This window comes from Ranitomeya imitator, chromosome 1, assembly GCF_032444005.1.
Source record: "Ranitomeya imitator isolate aRanImi1 chromosome 1, aRanImi1.pri, whole genome shotgun sequence".
NCBI classification, from domain to species: domain Eukaryota; kingdom Metazoa; phylum Chordata; class Amphibia; order Anura; family Dendrobatidae; genus Ranitomeya; species Ranitomeya imitator.
Window position 1 is genome coordinate 1,144,204,039 of NC_091282.1, and position 24,374 is coordinate 1,144,228,412.

The 24,374-nt window shown below is 42.8% G+C and overlaps 1 protein-coding gene across 1 annotated transcript in view; it reads right to left on the reverse strand.

Moving 5' to 3' along the window:
• The window catches only part of N4BP2 (NEDD4 binding protein 2), a 123,248-nt gene that overhangs the window by 49,260 nt on the left and 49,614 nt on the right, over nucleotides 1-24,374 (reverse strand). The window contains exons 5-6 of the mRNA XM_069744571.1: nucleotides 20,346-20,434; nucleotides 563-639 (exon numbers count right to left, since the gene is read on the reverse strand). Coding sequence (XP_069600672.1) covers nucleotides 563-639; nucleotides 20,346-20,434 — 166 coding nt within the window. The remainder of the gene's footprint in view (nucleotides 1-562; nucleotides 640-20,345; nucleotides 20,435-24,374) is intronic.

Here is a 24,374-nt window from a genome sequence, read left to right on the forward strand (position 1 = left end):
CACAGCTGTGGGCTCACGCTGTCATTTTACCGCTGATCAGAAGCAGTGTTTGTTGCGCTGTCATGCAAATTATGGAGTGGCAAACACTGGATGTTCGGGCCCCCCATTCAAGTGAATGGGGTCTGGGTACTGTTCTGGCACCCGAACCCCAACTTTTTTTTTTCTTTTTAGCTGTTTGGCCGAACCTGCTGGACCCAAACATCCAGGGGTCCGCCTTCCTCTACTCTATAGTTTTGGGACATGTGCATATTTTAGAGTTGCCATGTGGCTGTATGATCCATATATCAATTGCTCAAAAAAATATTTTCAGGAGAACATCATGAAGTCTGGATCTTACAGCAGTTCCATTGATGCGGACATGCCTATATAAAATAGCACAGCCATCTACCCTGGGCACATTGCATACAATTCACATTTTACACCGTAAATCTGCTGCTGTTTGCCAAGACAATGGCAGCTGAGAAGTGGAGCAGAAACAAAGTAGTATTACAGTAAGGAAACCAACATCCAGCCACAAAAAACAACCACACTTATTACTACTTACCAATACTTGGTATATTACCTTTCAAGCTCTTTCGGTTTACACCTCCACCAAGTGTCAGGTTCCCGAAATGTTACTTTGTATTTGTATTTCACAGCCTAGCAATAAACGCATATCATGGTCAGCGGCAGCATTATTTTACTTCTAGATACAAAAAAAAAAAACAAGTAATGATCCTAACAAATACCTGGGTGGCATGTACAACCCCAATTCCATAAATAAAAATATATATGGGATGCAGTGTAAAATGTAAAGAAAACAAGAACGCAATGATTTGGAAATCTCTTAAACCCTATTTTATTCCCCACAGAACATAGGACACAGATTACAAGGTGAAAGTTAGACATTATTTCCATTTCATTTGAAAAATGAACTCATTTACGTTTGCTTGAATCAGTGCGGATGTGAACACTGGACTTTATTAGCGAGCACATTGTCAGAATGCTCAGAAGTGTCTGTTACAATGTCAGTATATGGGAAAGGAGAGTCAGCTCACAGAGTCCAGATGCACCTTGTTTCGGTAGGAATCACCGCACCGAGCCGCCTAGTCTGGGTCATATCAGCAATGTTGAAAAGGAAGAATTATTTTCCAGCGATGACAAGTGAGGTAATAATATTTCAAGATGATTAGTCCATGTTGAAAACCAACATCACTAGCAAACCACCAAGTGTTCACCGACTAAACCAAGTGTCCTCATGTATTCAATGTTTTTATTACATTTTCCTCTGTACATAGTTTTTCGTACCGCGAAATATAGGATTAATCACTGTTTTTTAGTTGGTAATTTATTAGGCACACAGGTGATGAGTAGGAGGAGATAGATTAGCATATAAGCATTACAAAAAGCTTCTATAATAGACCATGACTAAGGCTTCTTAGTCGAAACGTGTTGGTTTAGTCAATGGACACTTGGTGGTTTGCTAGTAATGTTAGTTTTTAACATGGACTAATAACCTTGAAATGTTATTACCGTACCTGTCATCGCTGGAGGAAAGGGCTTCCTTTTGTGCAATGTAAGTGTAAGTAGCATCAGTACAGGGCTCCATAGGCTCACACTGTCAGCGAGACTTCCGGCTCATACACAGAGCGAAGAGTGTGAAGAGCGGTGACATCACTGAGAAGAGGAGCAGAAGAGCGCAGGATCCAAGAGAAGGAAGCGGGAGATGAATATATTACACACATACACACTACACTGCATACACATATACACACATTAAAAAAAAAATTAATGGGATGGCTTTTTTAAATTCTTCTACTTCACCGTATATTAAAATAGACTTAAAAGTTTTTCAATTAATGAAGCCAGTAAGCAGTGAATACTATTTTTTACCATTCTAGAAAATAAACTAATATTTTACACAATAAAGTGCATATCCCAGGACGTTTTTAAGTTAATTGCTGGAGGTTCGGTGTTTACCACTTGATTGTGTGACATTATTCACACGTGTATGGGTCATTGCCAATACATCTAATGCCTCGTTCAGCAGTCTGCTTTTCACATACATCTTATGTTTTTCACACATAGAACATGTAACCTTTATAGTCTATTGGGCTGATGACATACCATGTTTCTCCGAAAATAACAGTTTCTTATATACCGTATTTTCTGGTGTATAAGACGACTGGGCGTATAAGACGACCTCCAACTATTCCATATAAAATATGGAATTTGGGATATGCCCGCCGTATAAGACAGGGGTCATCTTATACGCCCAGTCATCTTATACGGCGTGTGGTTCCCAAGGTCTGGAGGAGAGGAGACTCTCCTTCAGGCCCTGGGATCCATATTCATGTAAAAAATAAAGAATAAAAATAAAAAATATGGATATACTCACCCCTCCGCCGGACCCTGGCTCTCAGCGGTGCAAGCGTCTGCCTCCGTTCCTAAGAATGCAGTGAGGGAAGGACCTTCGATGACGTCGCGGTCAGGTGACCAGTCACCTGACCGCTCACGTGACCAGTCACCTGACCGCTCACGTGACCAGTCACCTGACCGCTCACGTGACCAGTCACCTGCCGCTCACGTGACCGCGACGTCGTGATCGAAGGTCCTTCACTCACTGCATTCTTAGGGTCCGGCGGAGGGGTGAGTATATCCATATTTTTTATTTTTATTCTTTTTTTACATGAATATGGATCCCAGGGCCTGAAGGAGAGTCTCCTCTCCTCCAGACCCTGGGAACCATCCAGGATCACTCCCTGCAGCCGTACCCGGCGTATAAGACGACCCCCGACTTTTGGGACGATTTTTAGGGGTTAAAAAGTTGTCGTATACGCCGGAAAATACGGTAATTTTTTACTCCGAAAGATGGGTGAGGGCTTATTTTCAGGGAATGTCCTGTTTTTTTTTCCCCTCTATCATCAACAATCAACATTTATTTTTGAACAAAACAAAATCAACATTTATTCAAATTTAACCCTGCTGTGGGACCATGGGGTCATATAGACCCCAGCGCTGAATAAATTGAAATATTTCTGTAACTGCTCACTCAAGACATTGACCTTCTATGTATTTTCAAGTAACATATTTCTGCTTATGTTGATGATATTTTGAATTTGTTTTTCAATTTTGTTTAAAAGTTATTTTCAATTTTCCGTGTTTGGGATTCTCCTGACCCCATAGTACCTTTATTGTCTGACTTTTTTTTAAATATTTTCTGTTTATTCAGAGGTTTTGTCATATAATTGTAAATAAACAATGGCTAGATGAACTGTGATGACTCCTGATGAAATATTGGCAGCTTTGGATGCTTCTAGTGATGTCGATACTGATAATGAAGGTAATTTGGAAGATAATTTGAGCTGGGTCGAAAGGCACCATCAGACGTTCCAAGTGACACCAGCAGTGTTACAGGACAGCGCAAACGGTGCTATGTTTGTCCTCGATCGAAGGACAAAAAGACGAGATTTGTTTGCAATGACTGCAAGAAGTTCATTTGTGAAGAACATGGTACTATGACGTGCAGTGAATGCAAAGTGCTAAATTTATTGCCAGATCATTCGTTGTCATTATGTTTTTACGAAAATCCACACAGTTGCAGTTATTGTGCATTTTTTCATTGAATTTGAGTACTTTTAGATATTAGTAGTGCATAAAAATAAAATAAATTTCAGTTTGTGTTTGATGATGACAAATAAATCACTTCAAAGTTACGTTTGATTTCATAACTGTGTTCTGAAATGATGACAATAGAAATTGATTATTCTGAACAGCCAGCATGTTCTGAAATATGAAGATTTTGAGCCTGGGGTCATATAGACCCCATGGTACAAAGCAGTGATTGTTTTCATGGTTCCACAGCAGGGTTAATCCAGTTATCACATTCTGGAACATCAACATAACTCTCCAAACCCTGAGTTCCATTATGAATTTCCTTTAAGTTGCATTCACACATGAAGTTCCCATTTTGGTTTTTCGAGTCAAAGTCCCCGAGTCACCAGAAAAGAAAAAAGCAGTATAGTCACATATGACCGCCGATGAGAGAGTGACGAGGGGCCGAGTGGCACTGCAGACACGATCTCGCGAAACTGGCCAACTGAAATTTTTGTCCACTACTAAGACAAACTAAATGTTTGGCCCCGATAAAACAAAATCCTATACGGTTCTCCCACGCTGGTGCCGTTCCAGGGGTGTCAGCACTCATGGTCCCGGAGCTCTCTTGCGGTGTTGTGACATGTGACCCCGGTGCCGAATCAGCGCTGGTGTCGCCGTCTCTGCCTTCGTGCGGATTGAACATGAAGAGGAAGTCAGAACAGCTGCCGCCCGGACGTCATCTTCATGCTCAATCCATACAAAGGTGGGAACAGCGACACCAGCGCTGATTGGGCGCCGGGCTCCACGTGTCATTCCACGTGGACAAACACTTTAAGACTGATCACTTGTGCTAAAATAAAATCATGGCCTTGCTAGGACAGTGAGATGATTCCGTCATACAAGGACACTTGAGAAATCGCTGCAAATGTATCACATTCATTCTGACATCCAGCAGTCCACCCTCTCTCCAATTAAACCACTATTTTCCTGGACCGTCCTGCAAATCAAGAGTACAAATGCGTACAGTAAATTAAATATATATCTGTAACTGATCGGCATTTCACAGCTACAGAGAGCTGAGGGTGGGAAGTAGAAAACCTGTCAGTAAATGATAGGCCTACGTCTCATGTGAAACTGGAAGTCTAAAGTTCAAGGTCAGCTGGGACTATTTCAGCAAACACGTTCTGCTCCATGGCTGCCACTTCCGCTTTCACATGCTCACATAATAAACATGACAAGATTCAGCGTTGAACATAGCAGCAGAATGAATGTGATTATGTCACGGCATATATTAATGCTCCTGTGTTAGTCCCTGCACTGCTGTATCATGTGAAAACACAAAAAGGATAAGAAAACCTGTGAGTGAGAAAGACGACATCAAACAATACCATCTGTACACAAGCAGCAGTATTTGCACTTGTCTGTTACTTTCCAAGGTGCACACCCATCTCACAAGGAAACAGCTGCTAAAAAAAAACAAAACACTGAGCCTCATGTACTATTGTCACTCGGTGGAATCTTTCATTCTGAGACTTAAGCCCCCGTCACACATAGCGAGATCGCTAGCGAGATCGCTGCTGAGTCACAAGTTTTGTGACACAACAGCGACCTCAGTAGCGATCTCGCTATGTGTGACACGTAGCAGCGATCAGGCCCCTGCTGTGAGATCGCTGGTCGTGTCGGAATGGCCTGGACCGTTTTTTGATCGTTGAGGTCCCGCTGGGTAGCACACATCGCTGTGTTTGACACCTTACCAACGACCTCGTTGACAGGACGTCCCATTGAATCATCATGAAATAGCATCGTTGTACAGGTCGCTAAAGGTCGCCGCATCGCTGCTGCGTCTTTGGGGAGATCGCACTGTGTGACATCTCACCAGCGACCACATAGCGACGCAGCAACGATCCCTGACAGGTCGTATCGTTGTCGGGATCGCTTAAGCGTCGCTATGTGTGACGGGGCCTTTACTCTATAATCAAATGCAAGACAGAGGGTCTGAACAAGATTATGTACAGGATCCCTCTGCCAGGGAGGTAAGGCGACCACATAAGGTTCATGAAGTCTCATCCAACTGGTGGGAAGCGGTCTCTATCGTAATATGGGTATGTTTCCACGTGGCGTATTTGCTGCGGATTGGACGCTGCGTACAGCTGCAGCGGCCAGATGTTACAGCATAGTGGAGGGGATTTTATGAAATCCCATCGCCACTGTGTGTACAAAGACGCACGTGGCAGACCCGCGTAACCAGACATGCGACACGTCTTTATAGACCGCAGCATGTCTATTTATCTTGCGGAGACACTAAGTCTCTGCAAGTTAAATATCACAGTCCAATATATAGGATGTGATGATTCTGCAAGTATTCAACCAACACATGTGGAATCACCGCGCGTACAAAAGCCGGCAGCGCTTAGGATGGGGCGGGTGTCCGCTGTGTCCAAGCGCTGCCATTCCGGACCGAAACAGAGTTTAGCTGCCCAAGCACACATGATGCACCGAATTTGCCACTTGCATGTGACTTTGGTCCCACAGTCTTTATTACAAGTTGCCTACGACTCGTCGGCGATTTGGCTGGTTTTCACAGCACTAAAATAGTCACACGACTGAGAATATCTGTCACGCAACCAGAGTCACCAATTAGCCCCAATGTTACACAAAATGTTACAATAAAAAGGTAGAAGCAGAAAAACATTAAATGATGCTAAAGGTTAAGAGACCATTTACTGGCCAATAACCAGGAATGTCCACAAATATCGACCTTTGTAAAACACTCGTTCATTGGGTGACATGACTTGCTAAACTCCTTTCCATTGCGGTCAACTTTTGTTTTTCCTCTTCATCTTCTAAGAGCTATAACTTTTTTTATTTTTCTGCCTTTACATCCTTATATCAGGGCTTGTATTTTTTGCAAGAGGAGTTGAAATTTTGAATGACAATTATTTTACCATACAATGTACCATAAAACGGGAATAAAATTCCAAGTGTGGTGAAACTGTGAAAATATTGCATTTTTCTTTAAACTATTTTAGGCTACGTTCACATTTGCGTTGTGCGATGTTGCGTCGGAGACGCAACGCACAACGCAAACAAAAACGCAACAAAACGCACGCTAAAACGCAGCGTTTTGCGACGCATGCATCCTTTTTTGCCGAATTTTGGACGCAAAAAAAATGCAACTTGCTGCGTCCTCTGCGCCCTACGCTTGCGGCAGAAAAAACGCATGCGTCGCAAAACGCAGCACAACGCATGTCCATGCGCCCCCATGTTAAATATAGGGGCGCCCGACGCAACGCAAATGTGAACGTAGCCTTAGTGGTTAATAAAACTCAAAGTTGTAAAAATAAATAAATAAATGTATTTGTTGCCGTTTCCTGAAACCCGAAACTTGAAGGCTATGTGCACACGGTGCGGATTTAGTGCGGATCCGCAGCGGATTTTTCCGCGCAGAAACACTGCAGTTCCCCAAGTGATTTACAGTACAATGTAAATCAATAGAAAAAAAAAATGCTGTGCTAATGGTGCGGAAAATTCCGCATGAAAACCACTGCGGGTAGCATGCTACTTCTTTTGTGCGGAACTGCATCGTTTCTGACCCCTTCTATTATAGAAATCCGCAAATCTGCACCTGCGTTTTCTGCCAGGAGATGCGGATTTTGTGCAGAAAATTCTGCACCCCAATCCGTAACGTGTGCACATAGCCCAATTTTTCACGCAACTGAGCTATGCGAGGGCTTGTTTCTCCAGGGCATGCTGACATTTTTATTACCCATTTGGGGTAAATATAACATTTCAAATACTTGTAATGCATTTTCTGTACATCCAGTGGCATGTAAAACTTTGGGCACCCCTGAAGAAAATTACTGTCATTGCGAACAGTTAACCAAATTAAAGATGACATGATCTCTAAAAGGCCTAAAGTTAAAGATGACACATTTCATTTGTATTTTAGGCAAAAAAAAATAATATTTTAATCTTTTACATTTTAACAAATTACAAAATGGAAAATGGGACAGTGCAAATGTCTGGGCACCCTGCATGATTAGTACCTAGTAGCACCCCCTTTTTGCAAGTATCTTTTTGCAGCCAGACAAAGTCTTTCAATTCTCGTTTGAGGCATTTTCACACATGTTTAGGATCATTATCCATTTGTAGAAGTCATCCTCTTTTCAACTTCAGCTTTTTTACAGATGGTGTTGGGTTTGCATCAATAATTTGTTGAATCCTTTCTTCCTTCCACCCATGAAATGTTCCCTGTGCCATTGGCTGCAACACAACCCAAAGCATGATTGATCCACTCTCATGCTTAATGGCTGTCGAGATGTCCTTTTCTTTAAATTCTGTGCCCTTTTTTCTCCATGCATACCTTTGATCATTGTGGCCAAAGAGTTCTATATTAACCTCATTATTCAACAGGACTGGTTTCCAAAATGCATTTGGCTTGTTTAGATGTTATTTTGCATACTTCTAATGCTGACTTTTATGGTGAAGACAAAGGAGAGGTTTTCTTCTGATGACCCTTTTCTGAACAGTAGAACAATGTACCACAACTCCAGAGTCTGCTAAATCTTTATGAAGGTTTTTTGCGGTCAAGCAGGGTTATGATTTACCTCTTTTGCAATCCTATGAGCAGCTCTCACTGAAATTTTGCTTGGTCTTCCAGACCTTATCTTGACCTCCACTGCTACTGTTAACTACCATATTTTAACTACATTTCAAACTGAGGAAAGGGCAACTTGAAAACACTTTGCTATCTCCTTATAGCCTTCTCTTGCTTTGTGAACCTCCACCATTTTCATTTTTCCATGGCAGCTGTTTTTTGCACAAGGTTAAAGAAAACTTGCATCACCTGGCCTCTCTTAACAATGATAGTGAACAAGCCATAACCCCAAAAGGCTAATTAAGGTCTGAAACCCTGGTCAAAGTTATCTGAGCTCACAAATCTCCAAAGGTTATTATACTTTTGCATAGGCCCAGTTTCCTTTATTAAGCAAGCAACTCAAGACTTAGTTTATGTGCACACGTTGCAGATTTACCTGCAGAATCTTCTGCACGGAATCTGCATCTCTTGGCAGAATCTAGTTAAAATCTGCACTTTTTTTTGCATATTTTGTCAGTTTTTTCTGCAGATTTCATCCGTTTTTCCCCCTGCGGATTTCTATAATGGAATGGGTGCAGAAACGCTGCAGATCTGCAGAAAGAATTGACATGGTACTTAAAATAATCTGCTACGGATTCCGTGCGGAAAATTCCTCACCATTTGAACAGCATTTTGTTTTTCCCACTGATTTACATTGCACTGTAAATCACTTGCAGATCTGCAGCGAATCTGCGTAGAAAAACGCTGCGGATCCGCAACAAATCTGAAACGTGTGCACATACCCTCAATACAGGTCAAGCACTAAAGAGATCCATTAAAATAAATGTTATTGATTAATAATGAACAAAGTTTCAAAAAAAATTAAAAAAGCAAAATGAACCAGTGATTCGTATGTCATTTTCTAGCACTAGTATCACATTTACCACACATCTGATCCTTCTCAAAGTGATTTCTCTAAACCTTTAAGTCTGGTATCTCTGTTTACTAAGTCTCAGTAGGAAGGGTGGTATGATACCGGAAACATGTTAAATCCCTTCCATGTATCTAATGAATTATGGCAATTGACAATGTGGTCACCCTAGAGTCCCCTTTTGGACATTTTTCTTTTTTCTTTTTCTTTTTAACTTGTTCAATATAAATCAATAACATTTATTTCAATGGTGCTCGGCCTCTAAACCTGAGTGGTTTGCTTAATAAAGGAAAATGGGCCTATGCAAACGTAGTTGTCTACTTCAATTGTTGTTAGAAGTGCCATTTACAAATTACACGTGGATAGTAATGAATTATCCATTTTCCTTTTTGTATTTTTAAAATGTAACAAATAAACCTTTTTTTGCCTAAAATACAAAGGAAATGTGACATGTTTAACTTCAGGAATTTTAGAGATGATTTTAACTTGCTTAATTATTCACAATAACAGTAATTTTGAGCAGAGGGGCCCAAACTTTTACATGTATACTGTACAGTTATATGAAAAAGTTTGGGCACCCCTATTAATCTTAAGCTTAATGTTTTATAAAAAATTGTTTTTTTTGCAACAGCTATTTCAGTTTCATATATCTAATAACCGTTGGACACAGTAATGTTTCTGCCTTGAAATGAGGTTTATTGTACTAACAGAAAATGTGCAATCTGCATTCAAACAAAATTTGACAGGTGTATAAGTATGGGCACCCCACCAGAAAAGTGACATTAATATTTAGTAGATCCTCCTTTTGCAAAAATAACAGCCTCTACTCACTTCCTGTAGCTTTTAACCCCTTCATGACCCAGCCTATTTTGACCTTAAAGACCTTGCCGTTTTTTGCAATTCTGACCAGTGTCCCTTTATGAGGTAATAACTCAGGAATGCTTCAACGGATCCTAGCGATTCTGAGATTGTTTTCTCGTGACATATTGGGCTTCGTGTTAGTGGTAAATTTAGGTCAATAAATTCTGTGTTTATTTGTGATAAAAACGGAAATTTGGCGAAAATTTTGAAAATTTTGCAATTTTCACATTTTGAATTTTTATTCTGTTAAACCAGAGAGTTATGTGACACAAAATAGTTAATAAATAACATTTCCCACACGTCTACTTTACATCAGCACAATTTTGGAAACAAAATTGTTTTTTGCTAGGAAGTTATAAGGGTTAAAATTTGACCAGCGATTTCTCATTTTTACAACGAAATTTACAAAACCATTTTTTTAGGGACCACCTAACATTTGAAGTCAGTTTGAGGGGTCTATATGGCTGAAAATACCCAAAAGTGACACCATTCTAAAAACTGCACCCTTCAAGGTGCACAAAACCACATTCCAGCAGCAGAAGCAACATGGAAGGAAAAAATGAACATTTAACTTTTTAGTCACAAAAATGATCTTTCAGCAACAATTTTTTTATTTTCCCAATGGTAAAAGGAGAAACTGAACCATGAAAGTTGTTGTCCAATTTGTCCTGAGTACGCTGATACCTCATATGTGGGGGGTAAACCACTGTTTGGGCGCACGGCAGGGCTTGGAAGGGAAGGAGTGCCATTTGACTTTTTGAATGAAAAATTGGCTGCACTCTTTAGCGGACACCATGTCACATTTGGAGAGCCCCCGTGTGCCTAAAAAATTGGAGCTCCCCCACAAATGACCCCATTTTGGAAACTAGGCGCCCAAAGGAACTTATCTAGATGCATAGTGAGCACTTTGAACCCCCAGGTGCTTCACAAATTGATCCGTAAAAATGAAAAAGTACTTTTTTTTTCACAAAAAAATTCTTTTAGCCTCAATTTTTTCATTTTCACATGGGCAACAGGATAAAATGGATCCTAAAATTTGTTGGGCAATTTCTCCTAAGTACACCGATACCTCACATGTGGGGGTAAACCACTGTTTGGGCACATGGTAAGGCTCGGGAGGGAAGGAGCGCCATTTGACTTTTTGAATGAAAAATTATCTCCATCGTTAGCGGACCCCATGTCACGTTTGGAGAGACCCTGTGTGCCTAAACATTGGAGCTCCCCCACAAGTGACCCCATTTTGGAAACTGGACCCCCCAAGGAACTTATCTAGATGCCTAGTGAGCACTTTAAACCCTCAGGTGCTTCACAAATTGATCCGTAAAAATGAAAAAGTACTTTTTTTTCACAAAAAATTTCTTTTCGCCTCAATTTTTTCATTTTCACATGGGCAATAGGATTAAATAGATCCTAAAATTTGTTGGGCAATTTCTCCCGAGTACGCCGATACCTCATATGTGGGGGTAAACCACTGTTTGGGCACACATCGTAATTAAAACACACTAGATCTATAAGGGTATTATATGTATAAAATCTACCAAATAAAATCTACCAACTAAAAATTTATATAAAGAATATATATATTATATAAATAAATAAAATAGTATAAAATCAAAATACCCCAACACACCAATGTGTCAAAAGTGTAGTATAACACTACTAGACACTAAAAAGGAAAACGTGCTTGTAGCATGGTATAAGGTCAGAAATACAAATCACAACAAGGCTAAAGATATATAAGGTGCTGCTAGTTAGAATCAATACATCCAGTCACTTACTTTAATATATAAGCGGTATTAGGTAGATAGCCAGTGCGGTATGATGCACCCCGACGCGCGTTTCGGACGCTTAACTCCTTCGTCAGGGGGTGTACATATATGTACATGTTATATATCTTTAGCCTTTTTTTGCACTTATTGCACTAGCACCTTTTTTTCACTATAGCACTTTAATTGGTGCTCCTTTATAGCGCATTGCTATATATTTTGCACATACAGGTCTTTTTTGCACATGTTTTTAGATATACCCCCCGTTTTTTAGTACTATTTTTCCATATATTCAGTCTCCACAGCTATATATATATATATATATATATATATATATATATATATATATATATATATATATATATATATATATATATATATATAATGGTAGCCAAATAGGTATGGGCACAAAATATTACATACATGTATATATAATGAAATTGTTTTTAATATTTATTTCATTTTAATATATTGTTACCATGCAATATATAATAAAAATTAATCTATTTATATCTCTGTTGTGATTTGTATTTCTGACCTTATACCATGCTACAAGCACGTTTTCCTATTTGGGCACACGGCAGGGCTCGGAAGGGAAGGCACGCCTTTTGACTTTTTGAATGGAAAATTAGCTCCAATTGTTAGCGGACACCATGTCGCGTTTGGAGAGCCCCTGTGTGCCTATGCATTGGAGCTCCCCCACAAGTGACCCCATTTTGGAAACTAGACCCCCCAAGGAACTTATCTAGATGCATATTGAGCACTTTAAACCCCCAGGTGCTTCACAGAAGTTTATAACGCAGAGCCATGAAAATAAAAAATAATTTTTCTTTCCTCAAAAATGAATTTTTAGCCTGGAATTTCCTATTTTGCCAAGGATAATAGGAGAAATTGGACCCCAAATATTGTTGTCCAGTTTGTCCTGAGTACGCAGATAACCCATATGTGGGGGTAAACCACTGTTTGGGCGCACGGCAGGGCTCAGAAGGGAAGGCACGCCATTTGGCTTTTTAAATGGAAAATTAGTTCCAATCATTAGCGGACACCATGTCGCGTTTGGAGAGCCCCTGTGTGCCTAAACATTGGAGATCCCCACAAATGACCCCATTTTGGAAACTAGACCCCCAAAGGAACTAATTTAGATGTGTGGTGAGCACTTTGAACCCTCAAGTGCTTCACAGAAGTTTATAACGCAGAGCCATGAAAGTAAAAAAAAAAAATTTCTTTTCTCAAAAAAGATTTTTTAGCCCGCAATTTTTTATTTTCCCAAGGGTAACAGGAGAAATTTGACCCCAAAAGTTGTTGTCCAGTTTCTCCTGAGTACGCCGATACCCCATATGTGGGGGTAAACCACTGTTTGGGCACATGCTGGGGCTCGGAAGTGAAATAGTGACGTTTTGAAATGCAGACTTTGATGGAATGCTCTGCGGGCGTCACGTTGCGTTTGCAGAGCCCCTGGTGTGCCTAAACAGTAGAAACCCCCCACAAGTGACCCCATTTTGGAAACTAGACCCCGAAAGGAACTTATCTAGATGTGAGGTGAGCACTTTGAACCCCCAAGTGCTTCACAGAAGTTTATAACACAGAGCAGTGAAAATAATAAATACGTTTTCTTTCCTCAAAAATAATTTTTTAGCCCAGAATTTTTTATTTTCCCAAGGGTTACAGGAGAAATTAGACCCCAAAAGTTGTTGTCCAGTTTCTCCTGAGTACGCTGATACCCCATGTGTGGGGGTAAACCACTGTTTGGGCACACGTCGGGGCTCAGAAGGGAAGTAGTGACTTTTGAAATGCAGACTTTGATGGAATGGTCTGCGGACATCACGTTGCCTTTGCAGAGCCCCTGGTGTGCCTAAACAGTAGAAACCCCCCACAAGTGACCCCATTTTGTAAACTAGACCCCCCAATGAACTTATCTAGATATGTGGTGAGCACTTTGAACCCCCAAGTGCTTCACAGACGTTTACAACGCAGAGCCGTGAAAATTAAAAAATCATTTTTCTTTCCTCAAAAATGATGTTTTAGCAAGCAATTTTTTATTTTCTCAAGGGTAACAGGAGAAATCGGACCCCAGTAATTGTTGCGCAGTTTGTCCTGAGTATGCTGGTACCCCATATGTGGGGGTAAACCACTGTTTGGGCACATGTCGGGGCTCGGAAGTGAGGGAGCACCATTTGACTTTTTGAATACAAGATTGGCTGGAATCAATGGTGGCGCCATGTTGCGTTTGGAGACCCCCTGATGTGCCTAAACAGTGGAAACCCCTCAATTCTACCTCCAACACTAACCCCAACACACCCCTAACTCTAATCCCAACTGTAGCCATAACCCTAATCACAACCCTAACCCCAACACACCCCTAACCACAACCCTAACCCCAACACACCCCTAACCACAACCCTAATTCCAACCCAACCCTAACCCTAAGGCTATGTGCCCACGTTGCGGATTCGTGAGAGATTTTTCAGCACCATTTTTGAAAAATCCGCGGGTAAAAGGCACTGCGTTTTACCTGCGGATTTACCGCGGATTGCCAGTGTTTTTTGTGCGGATTTCACCTGCGGATTCCTATTGAGGAACAGGTGTAAAACGCTGCGGAATCCGCACAAAAAATTGACATGCTGCAGAAAATACAACGCTGCGTTTCCGCGTGGTATTTTCCGCACCATGGGCACAGCGGATTTGGTTTTCCATATGTTTACATGGTACTGTAAACCTGATGGAACACTGCTGCGGATCCGCAGCCAAATCCGCACCGTGTGCACATAGCTTAATTCTAAAGGTATGTGCACACGCTGCGGAAAACGCTGCGGATCCGCAGCAGTTTCCCATGAGTTTACAGTTCAATGTAAACCTATGGGAAACAAAAATCGCTGTGCACATGCTGCAGAAAAACTGCACGGAAACGCAGGGGTTTACATTCCGCAGCATGTCACTTCTTTCTGCGGATTCCGCAGCGGTTTTACAACTGCTCCAATAGAAAATCACAGTTGTAAAACCGCAGTGAAATGCGCAGAAAAACCGCGGTAAATCCACGATAAATCCACAGCTGTTTAGCACTGCGGATTTATGAAATCCGTTGCGGAAAAATCCGCAGAGGACCAGAATACGTGTGCACATTTTTAACCCTAACCCTGCCCCTACCCCTAACCCTACCCCTAGTTCTAACTCCAACCTTAGTGGGGGGAAAAAAAAAATTCTTTATTTTATTATTGTCCCTACCTATGGGGGTGACAAAGGTGGGGGGTCATTTACTGTTTTTTTTTTTATTTTGATCACTGTGAGGTTTTATCACAGTGATCAAAATTCACTCTGGAAGATTTTTTAGCCCGCAATTTTTTATTTTCCCAAGGGTAACAGGAGAAATTTGACCCCAAAAGTTGTTGTCCAGTTTCTCCTGAGTACGCTGATACCCCATATGTGGGGGTAAACCACTGTTTGGGCACATGCTGGGGCTCGGAAGTGAAATAGTGACGTTTTGAAATGCAGACTTTGATGGAATGCTCTGCGGGCGTCACGTTGCGTTTGCAGAGCCCCTGATGTGGCTAAACAGTAGAAATCCCCCACAAGTGACCCCATTTTGGAAACTAGACCCCGAAAGGAACTTATCTAGATGTGAGGTGAGCACTTTGAACCCCCAAGTGCTTCACAGAAGTTTATAACACAGAGCAGTGAAAATAATAAATACGTTTTCTTTCCTCAAAAATAATTTTTTAGCCCAGAATTTTTTATTTTCCCAAGGGTTACAGGAGAAATTGGACCCCAAAAGTTGTTGTCCAGTTTCTCCTGAGTACGCTGATACCCCATGTGTAGGGGTAAACCACTGTTTGGGCACACGTCGGGGCTCAGAAGGGAAGTAGTGACTTTTGAAATGCAGACTTTGATGGAATGGTCTGCGGACATCATGTTGCGTTTGCAGAGCCCCTGGTGTGCCTAAACAGTAGAAACCCCCCACAAGTGACCCCATTTTGTAAACTAGACCCCCCAATGAACTTATCTAGATATGTGGTGAGCACTTTGAATCCCCAAGTGCTTCACAGACGTTTACAACGCAGAGCCGTAAAAATAAAAAATCATTTTTCTTTCCTCAAAAATGATGTTTTAGCAAGCAATTTTTTATTTTCTCAAGGGTAACAGGAGAAATCGGACCCCAGTAATTGTTGCGCAGTTTGTCCTGAGTATGCTGGTACCCCATATGTGGGGGTAAACCACTGTTTGGGCACATGTCGGGGCTCGGAAGTGAGGGAGCAGCATTTGACTTTTTGAATACAAGATTGGCTGGAATCAATGGTGGCGCCATGTTGCGTTTGGAGACCCCCTGATGTGCCTAAACAGTGGAAACCCCTCAATTCTACCTCCAACACTAACCCCAACACACCCCTAACTCTAATCCCAACTGTAGCCATAACCCTAATCACAACCCTAACCCCAACACACCCCTAACCACAACCCTAACCCCAACACACCCCTAACCACAACCCTAATTCCAACCCAACCCTAAGGCTATGTGCCCACGTTGCGGATTCGTGTGAGATTTTTCAGCACCATTTTTGAAAAATCCGCGGGTAAAAGGCACTGCGTTTTACCTGCGGATTTACCGCGGATTGCCAGTGTTTTTTGTCCGGATTTCACCTGCGGATTCCTATTGAGGAACAGGTGTAAAACGCTGCGCAATCCGCACAAAAAATTGACATGCTGCGGAAAATACAACGCTGCGTTTCCGCGTGGTATTTTCCGCACCATGGGCACAGCGGATTTGGTTTTCCATATGTTTACATGGTACTGTAAACCTGATGGAACACTGCTGCGGATCCGCAGCCAAATCCGCACCGTGTGCACATAGCTTAATTCTAAAGGTATGTGCACACGCTGCGGAAAACGCTGCGGATCCGCAGCAGTTTCCCATGAGTTTACAGTTCAATGTAAACCTATGGGAAACAAAAATCGCTGTGCACATGCTGCAGAAAAACTGCACGGAAACACAGGGGTTTACATTCCGCAGCATGTCACTTCTTTCTGCGGATTCCGCAGCGGTTTTACAACTGCTCCAATAGAAAATCACAGTTGTAAAACCGCAGTGAAATGCGCAGAAAAACCGCGGTAAATCCGCGATAAATCCACAGCGGTTTAGCACTGCGGATTTATGAAATCCGTTGCGGAAAAATCCGCAGAGGACCAGAATACGTGTGCACATTCCTAACCCTAACCCTAACCCTACCCCTAACCCTACCCCTAGTTCTAACTCCAACCTTAGTGGGGGGAAAAAAAAAAAATTATTTATTTTATTATTGTCCCTACCTATGGGGGTGACAAAGGTGGGGGGGGTCATTTACTGTTTTTTTTTATTTTGATCACTGTGAGGTTTTATCACAGTGATCAAAATTCACTCTGGAACGAATCTGCCGGCCGGCCGATTCGGCGGGCGCACTGAGCATGCGCCCGCCATTTTGGAAGATGGCGGCGCCCAGGAAAGAAGACGGACGGACCCCGGGAGGCTAGGTAAGTATAAGGGGGGGGGGGGGGGGGGAGATCAGGGCACGGGGGGGTGGCGTCGGAGCACGGGGGGTGGATCGGAGCATGGGGGGGGGATCGTAATACGGGGGGTGGATCGGAGAACGGGGGGGTGGATCGGAGTGCGGGGGGGTGGATCGCAGTGCGGGGGGGTGGATCGGCGTGCGGGGGGGTGGATTGGCGTGCGGGGGGGTGGATCGGCGTGCAGGGGGGTGGGATTGGAGCACGGGGGGAGCGGACAGGAGGACGGGGGAGCGGAGCACAGGACGGAGGGGAGCGGACCACAGATCGGAGGGCTGGGGGGGCGATCGGTGGGGTGGGGTGGGGGCACAAAAGTGTTTCCAGCCATGGCCGATGATATTGCAGCATCGGCCATGGCTGGATTGTAATATTTCACCAGTTTTTTAGGTGAAATATTACAAATCGCTCTGATTGGCAGTTTCACTTTCAACAGCCAATCAGAGCAATCAGAGCGATCGTAGCCACGGGGGAGGGGGGGGGGTGAAAAGTACAGGAGGAGATGCCTATGCAGCATCAATAGTAAAAAGATCTAATGTTAAACATTATAAAAAAAACAAAAAACCTGCTATTCTCCTCCGTATTCCGACGATGCGCTCGCGCCTGCCGCCAGCTTCCGGTCCCAGAGATGCATTGCGAAATTACCCAGAAGACTTAGCGGTCTCGCGAGACTGCTAAGTGATCTGGGTAATTTCGCAATGCATCCTGGGAACGCAAGATGGTGGCAGCCGCGCATCGCCAGAGGTTTGCTGGATCTACGCTGGATCCCGCCGGGTGAGTATACAACTATTTTTTATTTAAATTTTTTTTTTTTTTTTTTTTTTAACAGGGATATGGTGCCCACACTGTTAAATACTATGTGGGCTGTGTTCTATACTGCGTGGGCTGTGCTATATATTACGTGGCCAGTGTTATATACTGCGTGGGCTGCGTTATATACTACATTGCTGCTATATACTACGTGGCTGTGTTCTATACTGCGTGCTATATACTACGTGGCCACTGTTAGATACTATGTGGGCTGTGCTATATATTACGTGGGCTGTGTTACATACTATGTGGGCTATGTTATATACTGCGTGGCTGCTATATACTGTGTGGCTGCTATATACTACGTGGGCTGTGTTATTTACTGCGTGGCCTATATTAACGCATCGGGTATTCTACAATATGTATGTATGTATATAGCAGCCACATGGTATATACCACAGGCCACGTAGTACTCCCATATACTATGTGGCCTGTGCTATATACTATGTGGCTGCTATATACATACATACATACATACATACATACATACATATTCTAGAATACCCGATGCGTTAGAATCGGGCCACCATCTAGTTCTGTAGATAAATGACCGGTGTTTGTGTGGCCATTAACAGTGACAGTGATTTCAGCTGCTATCATCTGCCAAGCACATCACTCAGCTGCATTGTGGCTGCAAGGTTTAACCGCAGCCATAACAGAACAGTAGGAAAGACACAAAAGTGTCAGTAAAATAATGTGTCCTGCACATGATAAAGAGCATGCATCAAATGCTTCACAACATGGCATCATATAAAATCTTAAGTGAACCTACAACAGTACAATAGTATATCAGAAAGTCACACACATAAGAGTTTCCGAATACAGTATATTTTCGTCATTTCCATGTAGGAGCACGGGAAGCCTGAAGCCAAGCTGGGAAATGTAATGGCCTACAGCTTCCCTGTGCAGACACCGAAGCCAGCGGTCGGCAAAGATTTGCCTAGCACCGGGGTGAAATTGATTTCTTGGAGCCCCTCAAGTTTGTCAGGACACAAGCTTGTCACGTGAGCGATTCAGCTAAACACCATCCATATTGTTCTGCAAAGTCCTCAGACGTACAAGCACATTACTCAGCAAAGCAGCGGGTCCAGCCCATTAACACAGAACTAAAATATCTGTCTGACAGACACTGATGGCACAAAGCCATCAGTACAGCAAACTGTACATTAGGGACTACCATGAGAATCGACGAGGTAAAGTATCTCCTGTCAGAGATTGCCAAGTATGAGCCTTAGGCCTCTTTCACACTTCCGTCTTTTCAGATCCGTCGTAATGCGTCGCTTTGGGAAAAAAACGGATCCTGCAAATGTACCCGCAGGATCTGTTTTTTTCCCATAGACTTGTATTAACGACGGATGGCCACACGTCGCGTCCATCGTGTTTTGGCGGACCGGCGTCACAAAAAAAGTTCAATGTAACGTTTTTTGTCCGTCGCGTCTGCCATTTTCGACCGCGCATGCGCGGCTGAAACTCCGCCCCCTCCTCCCCGGACTTCAGAATGGGCAGCGGATGCGTCGAAAAACTGCATCCGCTGCCCACGTCGTGCACAAATTTCACAACGTGCGTCGGTCCGTCGGCCCGACGCATAGCGACGGACCCGTACCGACGCAAGAGTGAAAGTAGTTTTATAGGCCATGCAGTGCTTTGGTGGGACTTTATACATGGAAACAGCCTTTTCATAGAGGAACAGGACTTGAACTCTAGAGCCACCTATTGGAAGTAGCTAATATTCAATATCGACCCTTGACTTAGGAGAAGAAGCCAAACTAGACACTCCATTTGCAAACACATGTTCCAGGATAATTGCCCCTGTTAAGTGCAAAGCAGGAGATCTTGGATGGCTGGGTGAGAGGCCGCGTCAGCGAAAAATAAGGTGAAACCTTATCTCTGACTGCGTGAAAGACCCCTTAACCTCTCACAGCCTCACCTGTTTTCACTGATGAGGGGCAAATACCACAAAACAAGTCTGTTAATATAGTATTTTAGCCATGTGGAAAGGGTAGATAATGACTTTAGATTGTTACCTCCAATAGGAGGGGCTAGAGTTTTGTCTTCTTCGTGTGTGAACAGGCTATTGTACACGAAAAGGAGTATTTGGTCTGAATCAATGCTTAAGTAGACTGCAGTTCATTGCCACCCAGAGAATCACAACAGTGGAAACCCACTCTTGTGTAAAAAGAATGCACACAGGTGCTGAAACTACACAGAACTTACAGTACATTGACATGCATGGTTATAAAACGCAGACATTTTTCATAAATATAGAACTTCCAATATGTAATTAAGCAATTCTGACCATAGAAACATATGGCTTCATTTCCCATCCTTGTAAGTTGGTATTGTCTATAATGATTGGCGAGACATTCTTCTCAAAGGCGTCCTTAGCTGAAATACAAGAGCAAAGAATAAAGTAAATTTCTACTCAGACTGTAGAAAGCTGAAGTTCAAAAGTACTGAACAATTGTCCCTTTTTTGAGCATAGGAACAGCAGCCCTGAGTGCCAGTAAGTACTCACATGTATTACATTTCCATGTCTTAAGAGTGAGCAGTCTAGAAAAAAAATCAAGCACTATTAGCCTAGACGAGCTTACAATTGTTAACACAAGAGGAAAAGAAAGTCTTCCAAAATCTAAAAACCACCAAGAAACAAATACGCATCTAACCTGCAAAATATGTTTAACTGGGATTCATACACAAATTAAAGGCCCACTGTCACCCCCCTCCAGCCGTTATAAACTAAAAGAGCCACCTTGTGCAGCAGTAATGCTGCAGTCTAACAAGGTGGCTCTTTTAGTTTTTGTTTCTGTTATTGCCACAATAAATGTATTTATAATTCTGCTGAAATACCTATCTTTGTCCATGGAGGCGGGACTGAAGCCTCCTCTTAGAAGCGCCCAACTGCCGTCAGTCATCTGTTGGGTTGATTTTCGCCGCCCCCTCAGCGCTATTATTGTGTGAAATCCGGCGCCTGCGCTCTGCTCTTCTGCCTTGCGCAGGCGCATAGAGCATTATCCGTCCGAGCGCTGGTGCCGGGTTCCTTTCTGCGCCTGTGTGTTCAGTGCGGCCACCCTGTTACTGAATCCCCGGCTGGGATTCCTGGGCATGCGCACTGTGTTTGTCAGACGCTCCACAGGTCCCCCGCCTTCCAGCGTTGTTCTGTGCGGCTGTTCCAAACGCCGGCAAGGATACCTGTATATTCCGGCAACGCTGAAAGGCGGGGGACCTGGGGAGCGTCTGAGAAGCGCAGTGCGCATGCCCAGGAATCCCAGCCCCGCACTGTGCATAATGCATAACACAGTGCAGGACGGGGATTCAGTAACAGGGTGGCCGCACTGCCCGCACAGGCGCAGAATGGAACCCGGCACCAGCGCTAGGACGGCAAATGCTCTATGCGCCTGCGCAAGGCAGAAGAGCAGAGCGCAGGCGCCGGAATTCACACAATAACAGCGCTGAGGGGGCGGCGAAAATCTACACAAGAGATGAGTGACGGCAGTTGGGCGCTTCTAAGAGGAGGCTTCAGACCCGCCTCCATGGACAAAGATAGGTATTTCAGCAGAATTATAAATACATTTATTGTGGGAATAACAGAAACAAAAACTAAAAGAGCCACCTTGTTAGACTGCAGCATTACTGCTGCACAAGGTGGCTCTTTTAGTTTATAACGGCTGGAGGGGGGTGACAGTGGCCCTTTAAAGAAGACAAGTCCCGGGTCAAAAGTGGCCAATTTCTGATATTATATTTTCTTTGCTCTCTTGGGTTTTCCATTGTTTTTGTTTTTTTTAAACTCACCACATGGTTCCAGGAGATATCGGCATTTTTATTTTGTGCTCATTTTTATTGTTTTTACCAATAAGGCGCAGTTCACAGAGTGATAATGCAGAGCAGCCAGAAGACAGGCCAACAGATAATTTTGTGAGCCACCCCCAATTTTAAAGACCATACCATTAAAAAAAAAAAAATACAAAAATTAGCAGAGAATAAAAAAGCCCAAATCTCTAACCATATATCAGAGCCTAATGACATTTTTACATTTTCACAACCTGATCGAAGGCATAACCCCTATCAAAAGCCTACCTTATTTATTTTTGGTTGCCCCTGATGTGACTAAAAATCAGTATTATTCCATATACTAATAAGGGCGCTCAGTTCACCCTTGGCGTGGTCAAGCACATGAGGGCACGGATCTACCCACTGATTTACCAGCAGATGCCTAAAGCAAGTGTTGTCCGCAGTCCAAGCTCCAGGATGCAGGATTTTCAAGGCTTTTCTTTTTTTTATTTAACCCCTTCATGACCCAGCCTATTTTGACCTTAAAGACCTTGCCGTTTTTTGCAATTCTGACCAGTGTCCCTTTATGAGGTAATAACTCAGGAACGCTTCAACGGATCCTAGCGGTTCTGAGATTGTTTTTTCGTGACATATTGGGCTTCATGTTAGTGGTAAATTTAGGTCAATAAATTCTGCGTTTATTTGTGATAAAAACGGAAATTTGGCGAAAATTTTGAAAATTTCGCAATTTTCACATTTTGAATTTTTATTCTGTTAAACCAGAGAGATATGTGACACAAAATAGTTAATAAATAACATTTCCCACATGTTTACTTTACATCAGCACAATTTTGGAAACAAAATTTTTTTTTGTTAGGAAGTTATAAGGGTTAAAATTTGACCAGCGATTTGTCATTTTTACAACGAAATTTACAAAACCATTTTTTTTAGGGACCACCTCACATTTGAAGTCAGTTTGAGGGGTCTATATGGCTGAAAATACCCAAAAGTGACACCATTCTAAAAACTGCACCCCTCAAGGTACTCAAAACCACATTCAAGAAGTTTATTAACCCTTCAGGTGCTTCACAGCAGCAGAAGCAACATGGAAGGAAAAAATGAACATTTAACTTTTTAGTCACAAAAATTATCTTTTAGCAACAATTTTTTTATTTTCCCAATGGTAAAAGGAGAAACTGAACCACGAAAGTTGTTGTCCAATTTGTCCTGAGTACGCTGATACCTCATATGTGGGGGTAAACCACTGTTTGGGCGCACGGCAGGGCTTGGAAGGGAAGGAGCGCCATTTGACTTTTTGAATCAAAAATTGGCTCCACTCTTTAGCGGACACCATGTCACGTTTGGAGAGCCCCCGTGTGCCTAAAAATTGGAGCTCCCCCACAAGTGACCCCATTTTGGAAACTAGACGCCCCACGGAACTTATCTAGATGCATAGTGAGCACTTTGAACCCCCAGGTGCTTCACAAATTAATCCGTAAAAATGAAAAAGTACTTTTTTTTCACAAAAAAATTCTTTTAGCCTCAATTTTTTCATTTTCACATGGGCAACAGGATAAAATGGATCCTAAAATGTGTTGGGCAATTTCTCCTGAGTACACCAATACCTCACATGTGGGGGTAAACCACTGTTTGGGCACATGGTAAGGCTCGGAAGGGAAGGAGCGCCATTTGACTTTTTGAATGAAAAATTATTTCCATCGTTAGCGGACACCATGTCGCGTTTGGAGAGCTCCTGTGTGCCTAAACATTGGCGCTCCCCCACAAGTGACCCCATTTTGGAAACTAGACCCCCCAAGGAACTTATTTAGATGCCTAGTGAGCACTTTAAACCCTCAGGTGCTTCACAAATTGATCTGTAAAAATGAAAAAGTACTTTTTTTTCACACAAAAAATTCTTTTCGCCTCAATTTTTTCATTTTCACATGGGCAGTAGGGTAAAATGGATCATAAAATTTGTTGGGCAATTTCTCCCGAGTACGTCGATACCTCATATGTGGGGGTAAACCACTGTTTGGGCACTCGGCAGGGCTCGGAAGGGAAGGCGCGCCATTTGACTTTTTGAATGGAAAATTAGCTCCAATTGTTAGCGGACACCATGTCGCGTTTGGAGAGCCCCTGTGTGCCTAAACATTGGAGCTCCCCCACAAGTGACCCCATTTTGGAAACTAGACCCCCCAAGGAACTTATCTAGATGCATATTGAGCACTTTAAACCCCCAGGTGCTTCACAGAAGTTTATAACGCAGAGCCATGAAAATAAAAACTAATTTTTCTTTCCTCAAAAATGATTTTTTAGCCTGGAATTTCCTATTTTGCCAAGGATAATAGGAGAAATTGGACCCCAAATATTGTTGTCCTGTTTGTCCTGAGTACGCAGATACCCAATATGTGGGGGTAAACCACTGTTTGGGCGCACGGCAGGGCTCGGAAGGGATTACACGCCATTTGGCTTTTTAAATGGAAAATTAGCTCCAATCATTAGCGGACACCATGTCACGTTTGGAGAGCCCCTGTGTGCCTAAACATTGGAGATCCCC